Source organism: Oryctolagus cuniculus, chromosome 1 (assembly GCF_964237555.1).
Source record: "Oryctolagus cuniculus chromosome 1, mOryCun1.1, whole genome shotgun sequence".
Taxonomy (NCBI): Eukaryota; Metazoa; Chordata; class Mammalia; order Lagomorpha; family Leporidae; genus Oryctolagus; species Oryctolagus cuniculus.
In genome coordinates this window covers 226,120,817-226,135,009 of record NC_091432.1, presented here as the reverse complement: position 1 = coordinate 226,135,009, position 14,193 = coordinate 226,120,817, and the positions used below count along the sequence as shown (strand labels likewise).

Genomic DNA, 14,193 nt, shown 5'->3' with positions numbered 1-14,193 from the left:
TCACGCTCCTTAACTACTTGCTGTTCCCCAGCTGTGAAATCTTTTTGCACGTGCCGGTCACTCTGCCCTGGACACACTCCCCCACCCTGCTGCCTTGTCTGCTCTCCTATAGGCTCCCCAGCAGCTCCTGCCTTCTCTGGGAAACCTCCCTGGGCTGCTGCCGCACTCAGTTCCCTGGCAGCAACACTGTGTTGTTGTGATCTGTGGTACCGTCAGTTTCTCCGGCTCCCGAGAGAAGGCTCCGTAACACCACCATCCCTTCCTTGTCCAACATGAGCCAGATCCATAGCAGGTGCTCCTTAAGTGTTTGCCGCCACAATGTCTTTCTCCAGACCCCCCAAGTCAAGGCCTTCCCCCCACTTTCCGCGAAGATGGCGCTGATGGTGTAGGAGGAAGCTGAAGCCAAGCAAAGCCTTTGAAGGCCAAGAAGGCGTCCGTAGACGCACATGAAAGATCGGCGTGTGGAGGCCCAAGATGCTCCGCCTCCCTCTGGTGGCAGCGGCTCGAGCCCCGAGCTGTCATCAAGCTCCCTGTGACCACCCAGTTGGCCACGAAGAAGGCAGAAGTCAACAAGACGCTTGTGTTCTCTGTGGACGTCCAGGCCAACAAGCCCCTGGCTATAAAGGAGCTGTGTGACCCTGATGCGGCCACGGTCTAGACCTTGACCAAGCCTGGCCGAGAGAAGAAGGTGCATGTTCTACTGGCTCCTGATTCTGATGGCTTGGATGTAGCCAACAAAACTGGGATCATCTCAACTGAGTCCGGCTGGCTAATTCTAAATACATGTGTTTTTTTTGTTTGTTTTTTTTTTTTTTTCACCATAAAAAAACAAATAAATAAAGGCCCCTCCTTCCCATGATGCATGCTGGGCTGCTTCTGCCCACGGTTCCCAGTCATGCCATGCTTTTCTTGCCTCGGTGCCTCAGCACGTGTGGGTCCCTCTATCAGCTACGCCCTTCCCCAACACTGCTGTTGCTGAAATCCCTGCTCATCCGCTGAGACCCGTCAGACCTGCCCGAGCCCTCCATGCTCGCCCTGCTCCCCCTCCTCACCCCTCCCTCGCCCTCCAGGGCTCACATCACATTACATTGTGATTCTGTGTTTCTGTGTCTGTCTTCCCTGCGAGGCTGTCACTGCACCGAGACAGGACTGGAATACAAATCAAACCCAAAAAGCTGAACAACAAATCAGCTGCATTGTCCCACAAGTGGAGAAAGATGACAGTAACACAGAATTCTCAAAATATATGCTACGGAACCACAGTTCCAAAAACGCTGCCTGCTGATCCATCTCCCGATGAATTTTGGGGTCAAATACATTTGGGAAATGATATGAATCTGTCTCCCTGGGAGAGATTCCCAGGACAGGCTCATTCCTTAGTTTGTCCCTTGCACATCCATCAAAGGAGTGTTTGCAGCGGTGCTGGGGCTAGAACAGAGCACCAGTTTGTAATCAGACACTTTGCTTCCTGTCTACACCTTTGAACTTTCCTGGTTCAAAAGGTCTTCACTCTCAGGAGGAATGGTCTCATCAGGTGAGGCCAGGATCCCACTGGCGTGGAAGCAGAAAGGGCTAGCTGGTTACTTTGGTCCCTTCTACCCCTGCAATAACCAGCGAGGGAGGGCTATGCTGGGCTGCTGTGCCGGAGGGGACAGGCGACACTGTAGATTCTAGGGGGCTCTCCAGGCTACCCCTTAATACTTCTGTTGCTAACAGAAGACATAAATGAAAAACTAACCTTTGGTTTGGACTTGCTTGGCTAGTAAGAACTTCGCTGGGCTAGTAGGAACTGATACCCTTCAATGAGAAAGGTTTAGTTCACCCTGCCAGAGAAAAAAGCCAGACCAGTTGAGGGCAGGCTGAAGGTGAAGGGAGGCTGGACTGGATAAAGGCAGTGAGTGACACCTGTGAATGACAGCCTTCTGACCAGTTACAGAAAGAGACGGTAGAAGTGGTACAGTTTTCCTTCCTTGCTTGCACCTGTATGTCCGACTGTATCTGCAGCATCTGTCCCTTTTGGCCAATCCGGTTTATCTCCTCTTTCCCCTTATTATTTTGCAGAAGGATGGAAGGTGGTGGCTGTGGCCTAGAGAGTGCTGGGCAGGACCGTGGAGGGGAAACTATTACTCAGAGGTGGATATTGGTGCCTACTGGGCTGCATCTCCCCTTTTAGGGGAGAAAGCAAGAATGTCTTTAGATTGTGTGCAGGAGGGTTGCAGCTTGCAAGGTGCAAATAGCACACATTGTTACTTTCCTGTCTGGGGGTTCTACTGCCTGTGGATGGGGAGCTACAAAAGGGTTGGACGGGACCCATTGGAAGCTACTGACTTAGCCCCCCACTGACCCCCTTCTGTTTCCTGCTCAGTGGTGCAGGGACTGGGACCACCTGACCTCCATGTCTACCAGCTGGCACCCTGTTAAGCACTAAGAAGAAACATCTGGGTTCCCGTTTGTTTGTTTTTTTTTTTTTTCTACACTCCTAGAGTCAGCGTCAAGGCTTTCTGCAGAGGCTGCCCTGAGCAGCAGGCCCTCGCAAGGGTCTGGGGCCTTGCTCTGTGGGGCCCCTCCTCTGACATCCCAGACAGGCAACCCCCCATCAGGCAGTGACCTCTTGGGAGAGGTCTGGGCTGCTCCTTGGAGTCCCTGCAACCACCTTCTAGGTTCTCATCACCCCACTGACCTCAGTCTTTACAGTGTAGCTGCTTGCTACAGGTACTTGGTTACCCTGAAGTCTCTCTCTTGCCTTTTCAGCTCTACATTGAGCCAATTTCCTGATATTAAGTTCTTTGATTTTCTAAAGGACCCTGACTGTGACAGGCAGAGACGGGACCAACACAGCCTGTCTCACGTGGACCCCCAGGCACGTGGGAGAGACAATTAGTTACAGACAGGAATATTCAATTACAGATGAAATCAGTGTCCAGGGAGTGGACATTTAGCCCAGCAGTGAAGACGCTGTGACCTGCATTGGAGCGTCTTGCTCTGATTCCTGGTTCTGACTCCTGACTTTGGCTTCCCACTAATGCACACCCTGGGAGGCAGCAGGTGATGGAGCAAGTACATGGGTCCCTGATATTCATGTGGGAGACCTGGATTGCATTCCTGGCTCCTGGCAGCCCTGGCCATTGTGGACATTTGGGGAGTGAACTAGCAGATGGAAGTGCTCTCTCTCTCTCTAAGTTTTTAAAAACTTCAGCAAAAAGTGTCAAGGGCAAATATGAGGGGTATTTGCATAATACAGGCCCCACAAGGCCTTCAGTAAATAAACCTGTCCAGCATGGTATAAGGCCACACCCCCATTCCCTTAGTACAGGTGACCAGCAAACTACAAGGCGAGCCAGCAGAACCCCTTTTCTACAGAGCAGTGCTCTGTGTTGGTGGTAACAGGGGAGTGAGGCAGGAAATGAGAGCTTAGGACCTTGGCTTTGGCCGAATTCCTCCAGGAGCCCACAGTGCTTGGGGCATCCTCAGCGCCAGGACCCCAGCCACAGGAGCAGCTGACAATTCCCTCTGCTCTTAGGTCAGCCACAAGAGGCAATTTTCTGATAGCCATTGACTTAGCAAGTAAATTCCCCGGCAGGGAGAGAGGGCGCTCTCGTCAGCCCGCACAGCCCTGCTGTTCCTGCCTGGCGGCTGCTTTCTCATGATGCACTTGAGTCGTTACAGGAGCCATCAGTGCCTTAAGACCATATGCAAAGTGTATGTCTGCGTGAGTGTGTGTGTACGCATGCGTGCACGTGCGGGCATTTCTCTGGGAAGAGGGTGCAAAGCTTTTGTGATTCCTGGTGGGACTCTGATTCCAGAAAAGGGATAGGTTGGACTTTACGAGTGTTAAAGGAAAATGCTGGAGACCTGCATTCTGGTGCAGCAGGTTAAGCCGCTGCCTGCGATGCTAGCACAGGTTCAAGTCCCAAATGCTCCACTTCCGATCCAGCTCCCTGCTAGTGCTCCAGGGAAGGCAGTAGAAGATGGCCCATGTACTTGGGTCCTTGCCATCCATGTGAGAGACCGGATGGAGTCCCAGGCTCCTGGCTACAGCTGTGGCCATTTGGGGAGTGAACCACTAGATGGAAGATCACTCTCTCTCTCTGTCTCCTGTCACTTTGCTTTTCAAATATGTAAATAACTCTTTTTAGAAAAATAAAAGGAAAATGCTGATGCTCTGCTTGGTGAACTGGCTTCCTGTAGGAGTTCTCAGTCTTATCAGCCTCGTGCTCACTCACTAACCTGAGGTGCTGGGTCCCCGGGGGGCTGAGAGCCACCCAGCCTTCTTGGGCCATCAGGTGTCACTCACCCCTAGGCCAGGGCTTGTGTTGTTTCCTCTGCATTGGAGCCCTGTCCCACGCCTGCAACCAGCTCCCAGCGACTCTCCTGGGGTCAGCTTAGATGTTGTTTCCTTCTTGAAACCTCCCTGGCTGATTCTGGGTCAGGGACCACCCGTCTTTGTGCTGCCCGGCATCACTCTCACCTCTCAGGGACCCCTATATCCACTTCCCTCCAGGGTCCTGCTTTTCCCTTTCTTTGTGTAATCAACCATTTCCAATCCCTGTCCACTTGTCAGGATGTCAGCTCCACGAAGAAGGTGGCCCCTGCCTGGTGTGGCCCTGTTGTACTCCCAGCACAAGGCACGGCCCCCAGTACACCACAGGCATCCATCCACTGCTCACTGAAGGGCCGCACACAAAAGCGTGCATGCTTTGATTGCTTCTGTGTCGTCACACTTGGACCATGAATGGCCTCGCCTCCAACAGGACTAGCCTTGCCAGCCACAGGCAGCCTAGAGAGTGAAACACTCAGATCATCCATTATTTTTGTCTTTCATCAGTGAAAGTCGCTTTCTCCCCAGATGCACACTGCACACACAGGCACAGTCCTGGATGGAGATGGGAGGGGAGAAGGACACGCCACGGCGTGAGAATAAACCAACCTGCGTTTCTCAGGAAGCGGTTCTTGTAGTCCTTGACTACCCGTGTGATCGGGTTGTAGAAGCCATCTCCACAGTCGTAACAGCCCTTGGGGATTTTTCTAGGTGGGTCCAAGTTGGTGAGTTGCGAGATCACTTGAAAGGACACCACGAACAATTAGTTCACCTGCAAGGCTCAAGGTGAACCCATGGCTCCCAGAGGGTCCACTTGTAGGGGGTTGCTCCTGCGACCATTTGGCTCCACTGCTGGACCACACACTCCTTATTCAGGGCAAAAAAGCCAACCTAGCAGCAACAGCACCCCAGAGCAGCTTTCTGGAAATCGCCGTGCGAGCAGGGACCTGGGATGGACTCCTGTCTTTTCCTCTTCACCCCATCCTCCCCCACATCTCAGGAGGCCATGACCACGAGCCTGAGGGAGCCTGAGGCTGAGTGAGAGTCAGCCAGGTGAATGGGAGGGGAGCGGGCCCAGGAGAGGGGTGGCAATCAGAGTGTGGGCGTGAACCCTGCAGCCTCACACAGGGAACTGTGGAGCAGAGAGCAGAGAGGGAGGCCACCAGGGAAGAAAAGGGCCAGGGAGACAAGGTCAAGTGGCTGCCACTTAGTCAGTGCTTATTTTGTGCCAGGGACATTTAATGTTCCTACTATTTAATCATCGGGGCAAACCTCTGGCTTCATTTTCAGATGAGAAAACTGACCCTCAGATCAAGTTAACTTTCCCCAGGTCATCCAGCTGGGAAGCGGCTCAGCTCTAGAAGCTGTGTGCTCAGCTGCTGACATCAGGGGAGAAGAGTGCCTGGGCGAGGTCCTGGGACTAGGAATGTTGGAAGCCCCAGAGGAAGGGAAGAAGAATCTGTGCACCTTCAAGGCTGAGGCCGTGCCACCTGTGTGTGTGTGTGTCCTGGAATGTCGCAGCCTGAGTGAAGGGAGAGGCTGGAGTCAGAAGCTTCTCCAGTTCCTTCTAAGTACAGCTCCTGCTGTATTGTCTGGACAAGTAGCTGGATGCCCACTGAGCACAGCTCAGGGCTGACGCTGACCCTGACCCTGACCCTGACCCCAGGCACGGTTGGCTGATGATCACTCATTCTGTGCCAGGCACCTGATGGCCTTTGTCTCACTGCAGCCTCATGCCAACGCCATCTCACAGAAGCTCAGAGAAGTCAAGGGACACCCTTAACTGTGACCCTAATAACACCTGTCCCCTGAGGCAAAGTGCCCAGTGACACGGGGAAGAAGTGGCCCCTTGGGATACAGCTGCTCTGCTGGGGGTCCCTGCAGGGGATGAGGAGGCCAGACAGGTGCAGGGAAGATTCCTGCACTGTGTTCGACGCTGCCAGCAGCCCTGTCTTGGTGAAGCCAGCTGCCACGTGAGGGCTGAGGGCAGGAGGCGCGGGGCTCTGGCTGGAAGAGCCGGTGACAAAGTGCAGGCCCCAGTGCGAGTGACCCAGGGGAGCGTGTGGCTCTTAGGTTGCATCCAGACTGGTGGCTCTTGGACGGCAGAGTCTCCTCCCAGCTCCAGGGCCAGCCAGTGTCTGGCACAGAGCCGGTGCTCGGAAGTGTTCGCTCGTGCCGTGGCCTCATCTCCCTTATGTGCACCACTGTGATGTCGCATTATACCCAGGCTGGGCAGTGACTCTTTACTGAGTCCCTACGACATGCCAGGTCCTGGGAACACAGGTGGATGGGGAAGATAGACACGGAGCACTCCTGATCCAGCTCTGCAGGGCGGAGGTGGGGGGGGGGGGAGTCGTGGCTGCACTGTGACGGGCTGAAGAGAGCCCCACCTGGTCTTGGAACTCTGGGAGAGGGAGTTCTGGGAGGAGTTGTTCGGGTGAAGTGAGAGAAGCAGAGGAGGTGGTGGGAGAACAGGTGATCTCTGTGAGGGATGGACGGAGGCCAGCCTGGTGGGGGGGACGGGGGCTGCAGCTGGGGTCTCCAGCAGAGCCAGAGGATGCGGGCAGTAGGAGGCACTGGCAGGTATGGCTAGGTGGGGAGGGATGGCGGTCAGAGCCATGCTTTTAAAAAACCGGAGTTCCTGCAGAAGGGAGACTGACCCATTGCAGGTCGTGGGTGGAGCTTTCAGGAGGGCGGGTGCCGGCGGCAGAGCCGACAAAGCCCTGGAAGAGAGGATGAAGAGGACATTGGTACACAGGTGTGCACTGAGTGAGCAAATGAAGGCACATGCTTAAGAGGTAAAATCTGTAGGGCCAAGGGACAGACTGCACTTCCGGGCAAGGGACTCTCCCCGGAGGATGGACGTGACGTTCACCGAGGCAGCCATCATGGAGGGCAGCAGGTTGGCGGGGAGGGTAATGGATTCAGTGCAGACAAGGGGAGGGGTGACCCACACAGGTGTCAGGGAAGCTGCATGCAGGTGGCTGAAGCTCAGGGATTCTGCTCTCTGCTTGGAAGCTGATGGTAGCTGAGGGCATAGGAGTGATTCAGCTTGTGCAGGGAGAGGCGTGGAATGGCCATGGGAAAGGGCCCAAGCCAGAGAGTCCTGTGGAATCCCAGCATTGGTAACTGGAGCGCTGGCTAGAGCAGGAAACGGAAGGACGGGGGACAGGAGGGAGATGTGAGGAGTACAGACAGGAGAGCAGAGGAGAGAAAAGGCAGCTCACCCGGTCAGCTAGCTGATCCCGGATCCCAGAGCCAGCGAGAAGGAGCCAGCGTCGGAGCTCAGTCTGCTTGATTTTAATGCCTGGGTGTTTTCTGCCCTGATGGAGGTCAACCCATGCAGGCCCATCCAGTTACGGGGAGGGAACGCTGGGCCTCGAACCCAGAGCTTCCGGCTCCCTGAGCTGTCAACCACACCATATTCTCTCACATCTCTCGGGCTGGCCTTGCTTTTACAGTTGAAAAACCCATCTTCCCAACTGTCACTTTGGATATGTCACCTCTGCGGGGCCCCAGACGAGGAGGTCCCCCCAAGCTTGTACAAGTCTCAGAAATGCAGGGGGGCTCCTGAGACTGCCACGGTCGGCATCCAGACTCTTTTGTCCCCATGATGGCCCTCCGGGATGGAACACGGTGTCTGCATGGAGGTAGCACCCCCGAGTGGAACATGTGGGCTCCAAGGCAGGCTCCGCCCCTGGGAAACCTGTCTGGACTGGCTGGCCTCAACTTGCTCCTCTCTGACATGGGCCAACAAGGAGGGCCTGGCAGGGACACCTGGAGACTGGAGGGGAGTCCTTACCTGGTACGCAGAGCACACAATGTTAATGTTTCCAGAGGCACCACAAAGAGCAGCTGACTTGTAACCACGCACCTACTACGCCTGCCAGTCAATCTAATCACTTTACACAGATCATGACAACCGGGGTGGGAGGGGGGCCATGATGCTGTTGTCCTCATTCTCAAGGGGGGGAAACTGAGGCACAGAGGACTGCCCTTGCCCAGGCTCCCCTGGCTAGTACAGTGGAGCTGAGAGCTGAGGACTGGCTTTTCTGGCCCAGGGCCCTGGCTCTCTGGGGTTCCACTGCACCTGCTCAGTTCTCTCTTTCGGGCTCCTTCAATAGGCCACGACCAGTTATTTAAAGCCACCTTTGGTTTCCCTCTCCATTTGGATGTGAAGGAAAGGGAGGGTGCCTGGGTACCTGCAGGCTTCAAGCCGTGGCAGATTTCGGTGTAAAACCTCCGGTCATAGCTGTCGCAGTAGTGCCAGTGCTTGCTCTCGTACTTCAGCCCATCCTCGAAGGTGTACGTGCCCTGGAAGACATGGAGCCTGCGTGAGTCTCAGGAAGAAAAGAAGGCTGCCCGCCACAGGAAGAAGAGACGGGTGTCACAGTGTGCGTGCGAGGTTTGGGGTAAGGAGCCCAAGGACTGGGCTTCTTGTAAGTATGTAGCTTGCTGTGCAAGTTCAGGCCGGTGACTACTGTCCTGGCCCTCAGCTTCCTCGTCTGTAAGACCAGGATCACGATGGTACTTCTTCACCGGGGTGAGGGAGAGGTCAATGAGATGGCACAAACACTGCATTTATCACAATACTCGAAGGTAACGGTCAATGGTCTGTCACCTTGACTGGGGTAAGGGATGCCCAGAGAGCTGCCCAAACAGTCTTTCTGGGTGTGTCTGCAACAGGATCACATTTGAATTGGTGAACCAAGTAAAAAAGACCCACTCCCACCAGCGCAGGTGGGCGGCATCCAGCCCCAGAAGGGCCTGAATAGCACAGAAAAGGCTGAGGAAGGGCTGATGGCCTCTCTCTGCGTGGGCTGCTCCACCTGACCTTGGATGTCAGCACTCCTGGCCCTGTCCTTTGCACTCTGACTGGGGCTTACGTCATCGGCTCTGCTGGTTCTCACGCCTTTCAGTGTGCATTGGGACAACCTCAGTGGTTTGCAGCGGGGGACAGTGTGCCCCTTCTCGGCTTCTATAACCTTGTGATTCAATCTCTAATAATAAATTTCTATTTTCTATCTGTCATCTATCTATTATCTATCATCTGGCTATCTGTCACCTGTCTACCTCCCTCCTATTGGTTTTCTCTAGAGACTCTGATTGACATATGGACACATACGAGCACCCAATAAATGTTACTACTCTTTTATTATTATCATAACTGGAAAGATCAGAGCCATCAGCCATGGCCCTTTGTCCAAGCACACACATTCTGCCTTTTCTGCTGCTTTTGAGCTAAAGAAAGCCTCAGGATGTAGAAATAGCATTGGCTAAGGCATCAGGAAACATGAGTGGGAATTCCAACAGTGCTATTAATTCACCGTGTGACCTTGGGCAAGTCATATCCCCTTCCTGGGGCTTACAGATGGCAAGCTGTAAAACAAAGAGTGTTGCTTAACCCTTATCAGGTCACGAATCAGGCTCCAACGCATCCTTAGTGAGACGGCAGAAGACACAGGCCATCTTCCCAGAGAAGAACACAGTCCCCCATGCATGGAAACTTGTGTATATAAATCAGGAGGGCTCACGGATGCCCTGAATTGGATTTGTGGTCCACAAATCCCAGGCTAAGAACTGTTGGGTTAATGACTTGTAATGACAGCAGCAGTGAGCTGGCAGCAATGCCAGGGGCTGACACTCACGGAGGCCTACTGTGTGCCAGGAACTTCAGCTAAGTGCTCACATGCGTGGTCGCATTTATTCTCACCACTGCCCTGTGAGGCTGTGCTGGTGGGGGTTGGCTGAATGATGGCCCTGCAGAGATGTGCGTGTCTGTGGGACCCGGGCAGCTGCTCCTCGGCATGGCGAAAGGGAGCCAGATGAAGGTTCTGGAAGCGGGGCGATGATGAAAGCAGAGGAAGGGAAGGTGGCGCGCGATGGAGGCAGGGGTGGGAGTGATGTGTGGCCACCAGCCAAGCAACACCGGCAGCTCTCAGAGCTGCAACAGGCAAGGAGAGGGACTCTCCCTGGAGCCTCCACAAGGAATGCAGCCCTGTTCGCACGTTTTAGACAACTTGAACGTTTTTTTAAAAATCTGAGAGGTGTGTGGGGGCGGGGTAGGCGGGGGAGAGAGAGTGAGCTAGTGCGACAAACTCCTGCCCACTGGTCCACTCCCCAAATGCCCGCCGCAGCTGGCACTGGGCCAGGCTGAATGAAGCCAGGAGCTGGGAATTCCATCTGGGTCTCGCACTTGGGCAGTAAGGGACCCAAGCACTTGGGCCATGACCTGCTGCCCCCACATTAGCAGCTGCTGGAATGGGGAGCAGCGTGGAGACTCAGATCCAGGTACTCTAACATGAGACCTGGGCGTCCCAGTCAGCGTCCTAACCATTACACCAATGCCCTCCAGCCCCCAGTTTAAACTTTGGATCCCCAGAACTGTAGGACAAGAAGTCTGTGCTGCTCTCAGATTCTCACTGTGTGTGGTGATTTGGTACAGCCATGGCAGTAACCCATAAGGTGGTTGTCCTCAGAGTACAGATTAGGAACGTGAGTGTCACAGGGGTCCAACAAGTGTCAGGATTCACACTCCCCTGGGGCCCTTCCGGATCTAGAAGATTCTGGAGCCCTGGGAGATCAGGAAGCAAGAAGAGGAGGGGATGGAGGGAGGTGGGCGCCACCCAGGGAGGGTCCTGCCTGGGGGGCCTCCCCCTGGAATGCCCCACCCCGCGCCGCCAATCACCTCCACGACCAAGCCCTTCTCCCAGACGGCGTCATATCGGCTCCCGCTGGGGAAGAACAGGGTTCCTTTGCCGTGAAACATGCCGTCCTTCATCTCCCCGACGTATCTCGTTTCGGTGGGGAGGATGTACTCGGCATTGCCCTCCATCCTGCAAGCACGCAGGGAAACCAGTGAGCCCCGGGGCACCACGGGAGGATCAGGGAGGGCAGACAACGGGGAGCTGGCGGGGAGCTCGGCCTCAGAGTTTACCGTCTCAGCCACCTTCTGGACAAAACCAGCGCTTTTGCTTACCTTCTGCCCAAAGATTCAGAAGCCAGAGGGGCTGCACTGCTCAGGAGGGTACAGAGTCTGGTCTGTCTCTCTGGCCCTCCCCCAGAGGTTCTCTTGGAGCTCATGCTGCCCCCTGAAATACCCGCCTTGGTGAGCCCAGAGAGGGTAAGCATGTGTCCAAAGCCACACAGCAAAAACTGCAGCAGGGATCCAGGTTCCCCATTGTACTACAGGTGGGATGTATGGAAAAGTAGAAATTTAGAGATAGGAGATATGAATTTGAAGCTTATGCCACCATATTCTAGATACATCACTTTGGAGACCTTGTTAACCTCTCTGTCCGTCTCTCTTCTCCCCTCCCTTCCTTGTGTTCTACACTTATTTACAGGGCCTGTCCCGTGTGCCAGGTACTGTGCTGAGAGGCACAACACAGGTACAACAGTTGCCATCCGAGCAAGCACAGCCCCTGTCTTGGGGAGGGGGCTGGTCTAGCTGGGGGCGTGTGGCAAGTGTCCCGTTGAGGCAGGACAGGCCTGTCCAGGAGCACCGGGCAGCAACACTGGCTGGGCCAGGTGACCAGCTCCTCCATGGGCCAAATGGTTGAGACGGATGCTGAGAGCAACCCAGCATGTCTGGGTTTTCCTAGAACAGGGCCTTGCACAGGAGCGCTTAACAAAGATGCACTTGCTTCTCCATTCCTGAAATCACCTGTCCTAACACTTGACCTTCTTCAGGCTCTGGGTGGTGCCCGGTGCAATGCTTGGGACTTTCTGTCCTGCCTTGTGATTGCCACCCTCCTCTCCTGCCTTGAACCAAAGCTAAGGTAGGTGTGTCCTCAGCCCTCAGCCCCACTTTCTTCTTGGAACAGACGCCTTGTGAACATCGGCTGGAGAAACATGAAGGAAACCCGAAGGCCAGGGGACTGGTGGAATGGAGGCCAGGGGAGAGCTGTAGTTAGAGCTCAGCTTCTGAGCCGTGCAGCCCGGAGTCTGGGCTGCCTGTCCCATCACCTCTCTAAGCCTAAATTTCTCATGCATGAAATGGGGCTCACGCCAACACCTCCCTCCAAAGTCACTGAGATAACTGAGTGAGATCATAGACATGAAGCTAGAACAGCAGGCCCAGTATTGAAAACCGTTTCGCTTTATTTTACTGCAAGTCATGGAAGCAGAGGGAACACCCTCTCTCCTTCCCTTGTCCACTTTTTGCTTGAGATCACTTTTGCCACGTCTAAGCATTGTCTCCATGAAACTTTGATGAAACTCAGGCCTCTATGAAACTTTGAGCTCAAACCTCAGCCCTTTCCTTTCTGAGAACCCCACGGACATCCCCAGCTCACCCCAAACCGAACTCATCCTCTCCTCCCCACGGCACCTCTGCACTCGCCACGTCCATGGACAGGACCAGTCCTCCTGGTAGAAACTCATAGCTGGCACTGGGCAGGGGCTGCAAGCAGTCTCTGGATGGGACCAGAGCCAACCAACTGCCAAGTGCTGGCAATGGAATTCCCAGACTTCTTCCACATTTTTCTTTTTTTTTTTTTTTTGACAGGCAGAGTGGACAGTGAGAGAGAGAGACAGAGAGAAAGGTCTTCCTTTGCCGTTGGTTCACCCTCCAATGGCCGCCGCGGCCGGCGCGCCGCGGCCAGCGCACCGCGCTGATCCGATGGCAGGAGCCAGGAGCCAGGTGCTTTTCCTGGTCTCCCATGGGGTGCAGGGCCCAAGCACCTGGGCCATCCTCCACTGCACTCCAGGGCCACAGCAGAGGGCTGGCCTGGAAGAGGGGCAACCGGGACAGAATCCGGCGCCCCGACCGGGACTAGAACCCGGTGTGCCGGCGCCGCTAGGCGGAGGATTAGCCTAGTGAGCCGCGGCGCCGGCCTTCTTCCACATTTTTCTTCCTGCAGCACTCCTAATCCTTGGCCCAGGGCCCTCCTGCCTCTTAATGAGGCGGCTGCAATGGGCTCTGATCCGATCTCCCCATCTCCTCTCTGCCTCCTTCCCTTCCATTTTTAAAATTCCTTCAAGCTGAAATGTCTTCATTCTAAATTCAAAGCTAAAAAGAACAGAGAGAGACTTTATAATGAAGATGTTACTCCACAGTGAGGATAAGATAGGTATATCACATACCTACGATTTCATTCATTCATTCTCTTACTAATTTATTCAGCCAGCATTTCAGCGAGTACCGACTGCACACAGGCCCTCTGAGGAGGGACGCGGGGATGCTGCAGGTTAGGATCTATTACAGGCTGCCCCGTTCCCATGGCATCGAAATCTGTCAGCGCACAGACTACTCTGCCCATGTCCCCTCCCGTGGCTCCTCCAGGCTGCTCTGCCAAATGCCAGCTCGGTGCCTCTGGGGAAGGTTAGCTATGCGGTTCATCGGAGCCTTGCTTTTCCCATCTGTAAAACAGGACCACAACACGAACCTCCCAGAGCTGCTGGTAGACAGGAAAGACGCCGACCCGTGCACACCCACCTCGTGCACAGTGGCTGCCACATGACTGTCGCTGGCCTCCCTGCTTCCCCCATGCTTGCTCGTCTCCCCTGCACCCGCCTGTGCTGCAGCGCCGTGGAGTTCTCGAGAACTGAGCAGTGCAGCTGTTCCTGAGAAGCCGCGCTCTGAGGGTCATGCAAATCTTACACGGATTTATTTTTTAATATCCATACATGGTACAGGGACACCATGTCTCTTACTATTTCAAAAAGCATCTTTATTAAAGTATGACTGACAGACAGCAAAACACACACGTTTCAAGTGTATGATCTGGCAAGTTTTGACACACGCTGGGAAAACCGTCATCACGATCCAGTAACTTGTTGATCACCCGCCAGTCTCCACGTGCCTTCTGCAGTCTTTCCTGCTTGCCCGTACCCACAAGCCTCACTCTCGGGAAACCACGGAGCTGCTTTCT

At 54.6% G+C, this 14,193-nt stretch overlaps 1 protein-coding gene across 1 annotated transcript in view; it reads right to left on the bottom strand.

Annotated features, from left to right (window-relative positions):
* MORN5 (MORN repeat containing 5) overlaps nt 1-14,193 on the bottom strand; it is a 36,320-nt gene that overhangs the window by 19,584 nt on the left and 2,543 nt on the right. Inside the window, exons 2-4 of the mRNA XM_008273368.4 lie at nt 11,007-11,154; nt 8,521-8,632; nt 4,928-5,059 (exon numbers count right to left, since the gene is read on the bottom strand). Of these exons, the coding sequence (XP_008271590.1) occupies nt 4,928-5,059; nt 8,521-8,632; nt 11,007-11,154 (392 nt within the window). The remainder of the gene's footprint in view (nt 1-4,927; nt 5,060-8,520; nt 8,633-11,006; nt 11,155-14,193) is intronic.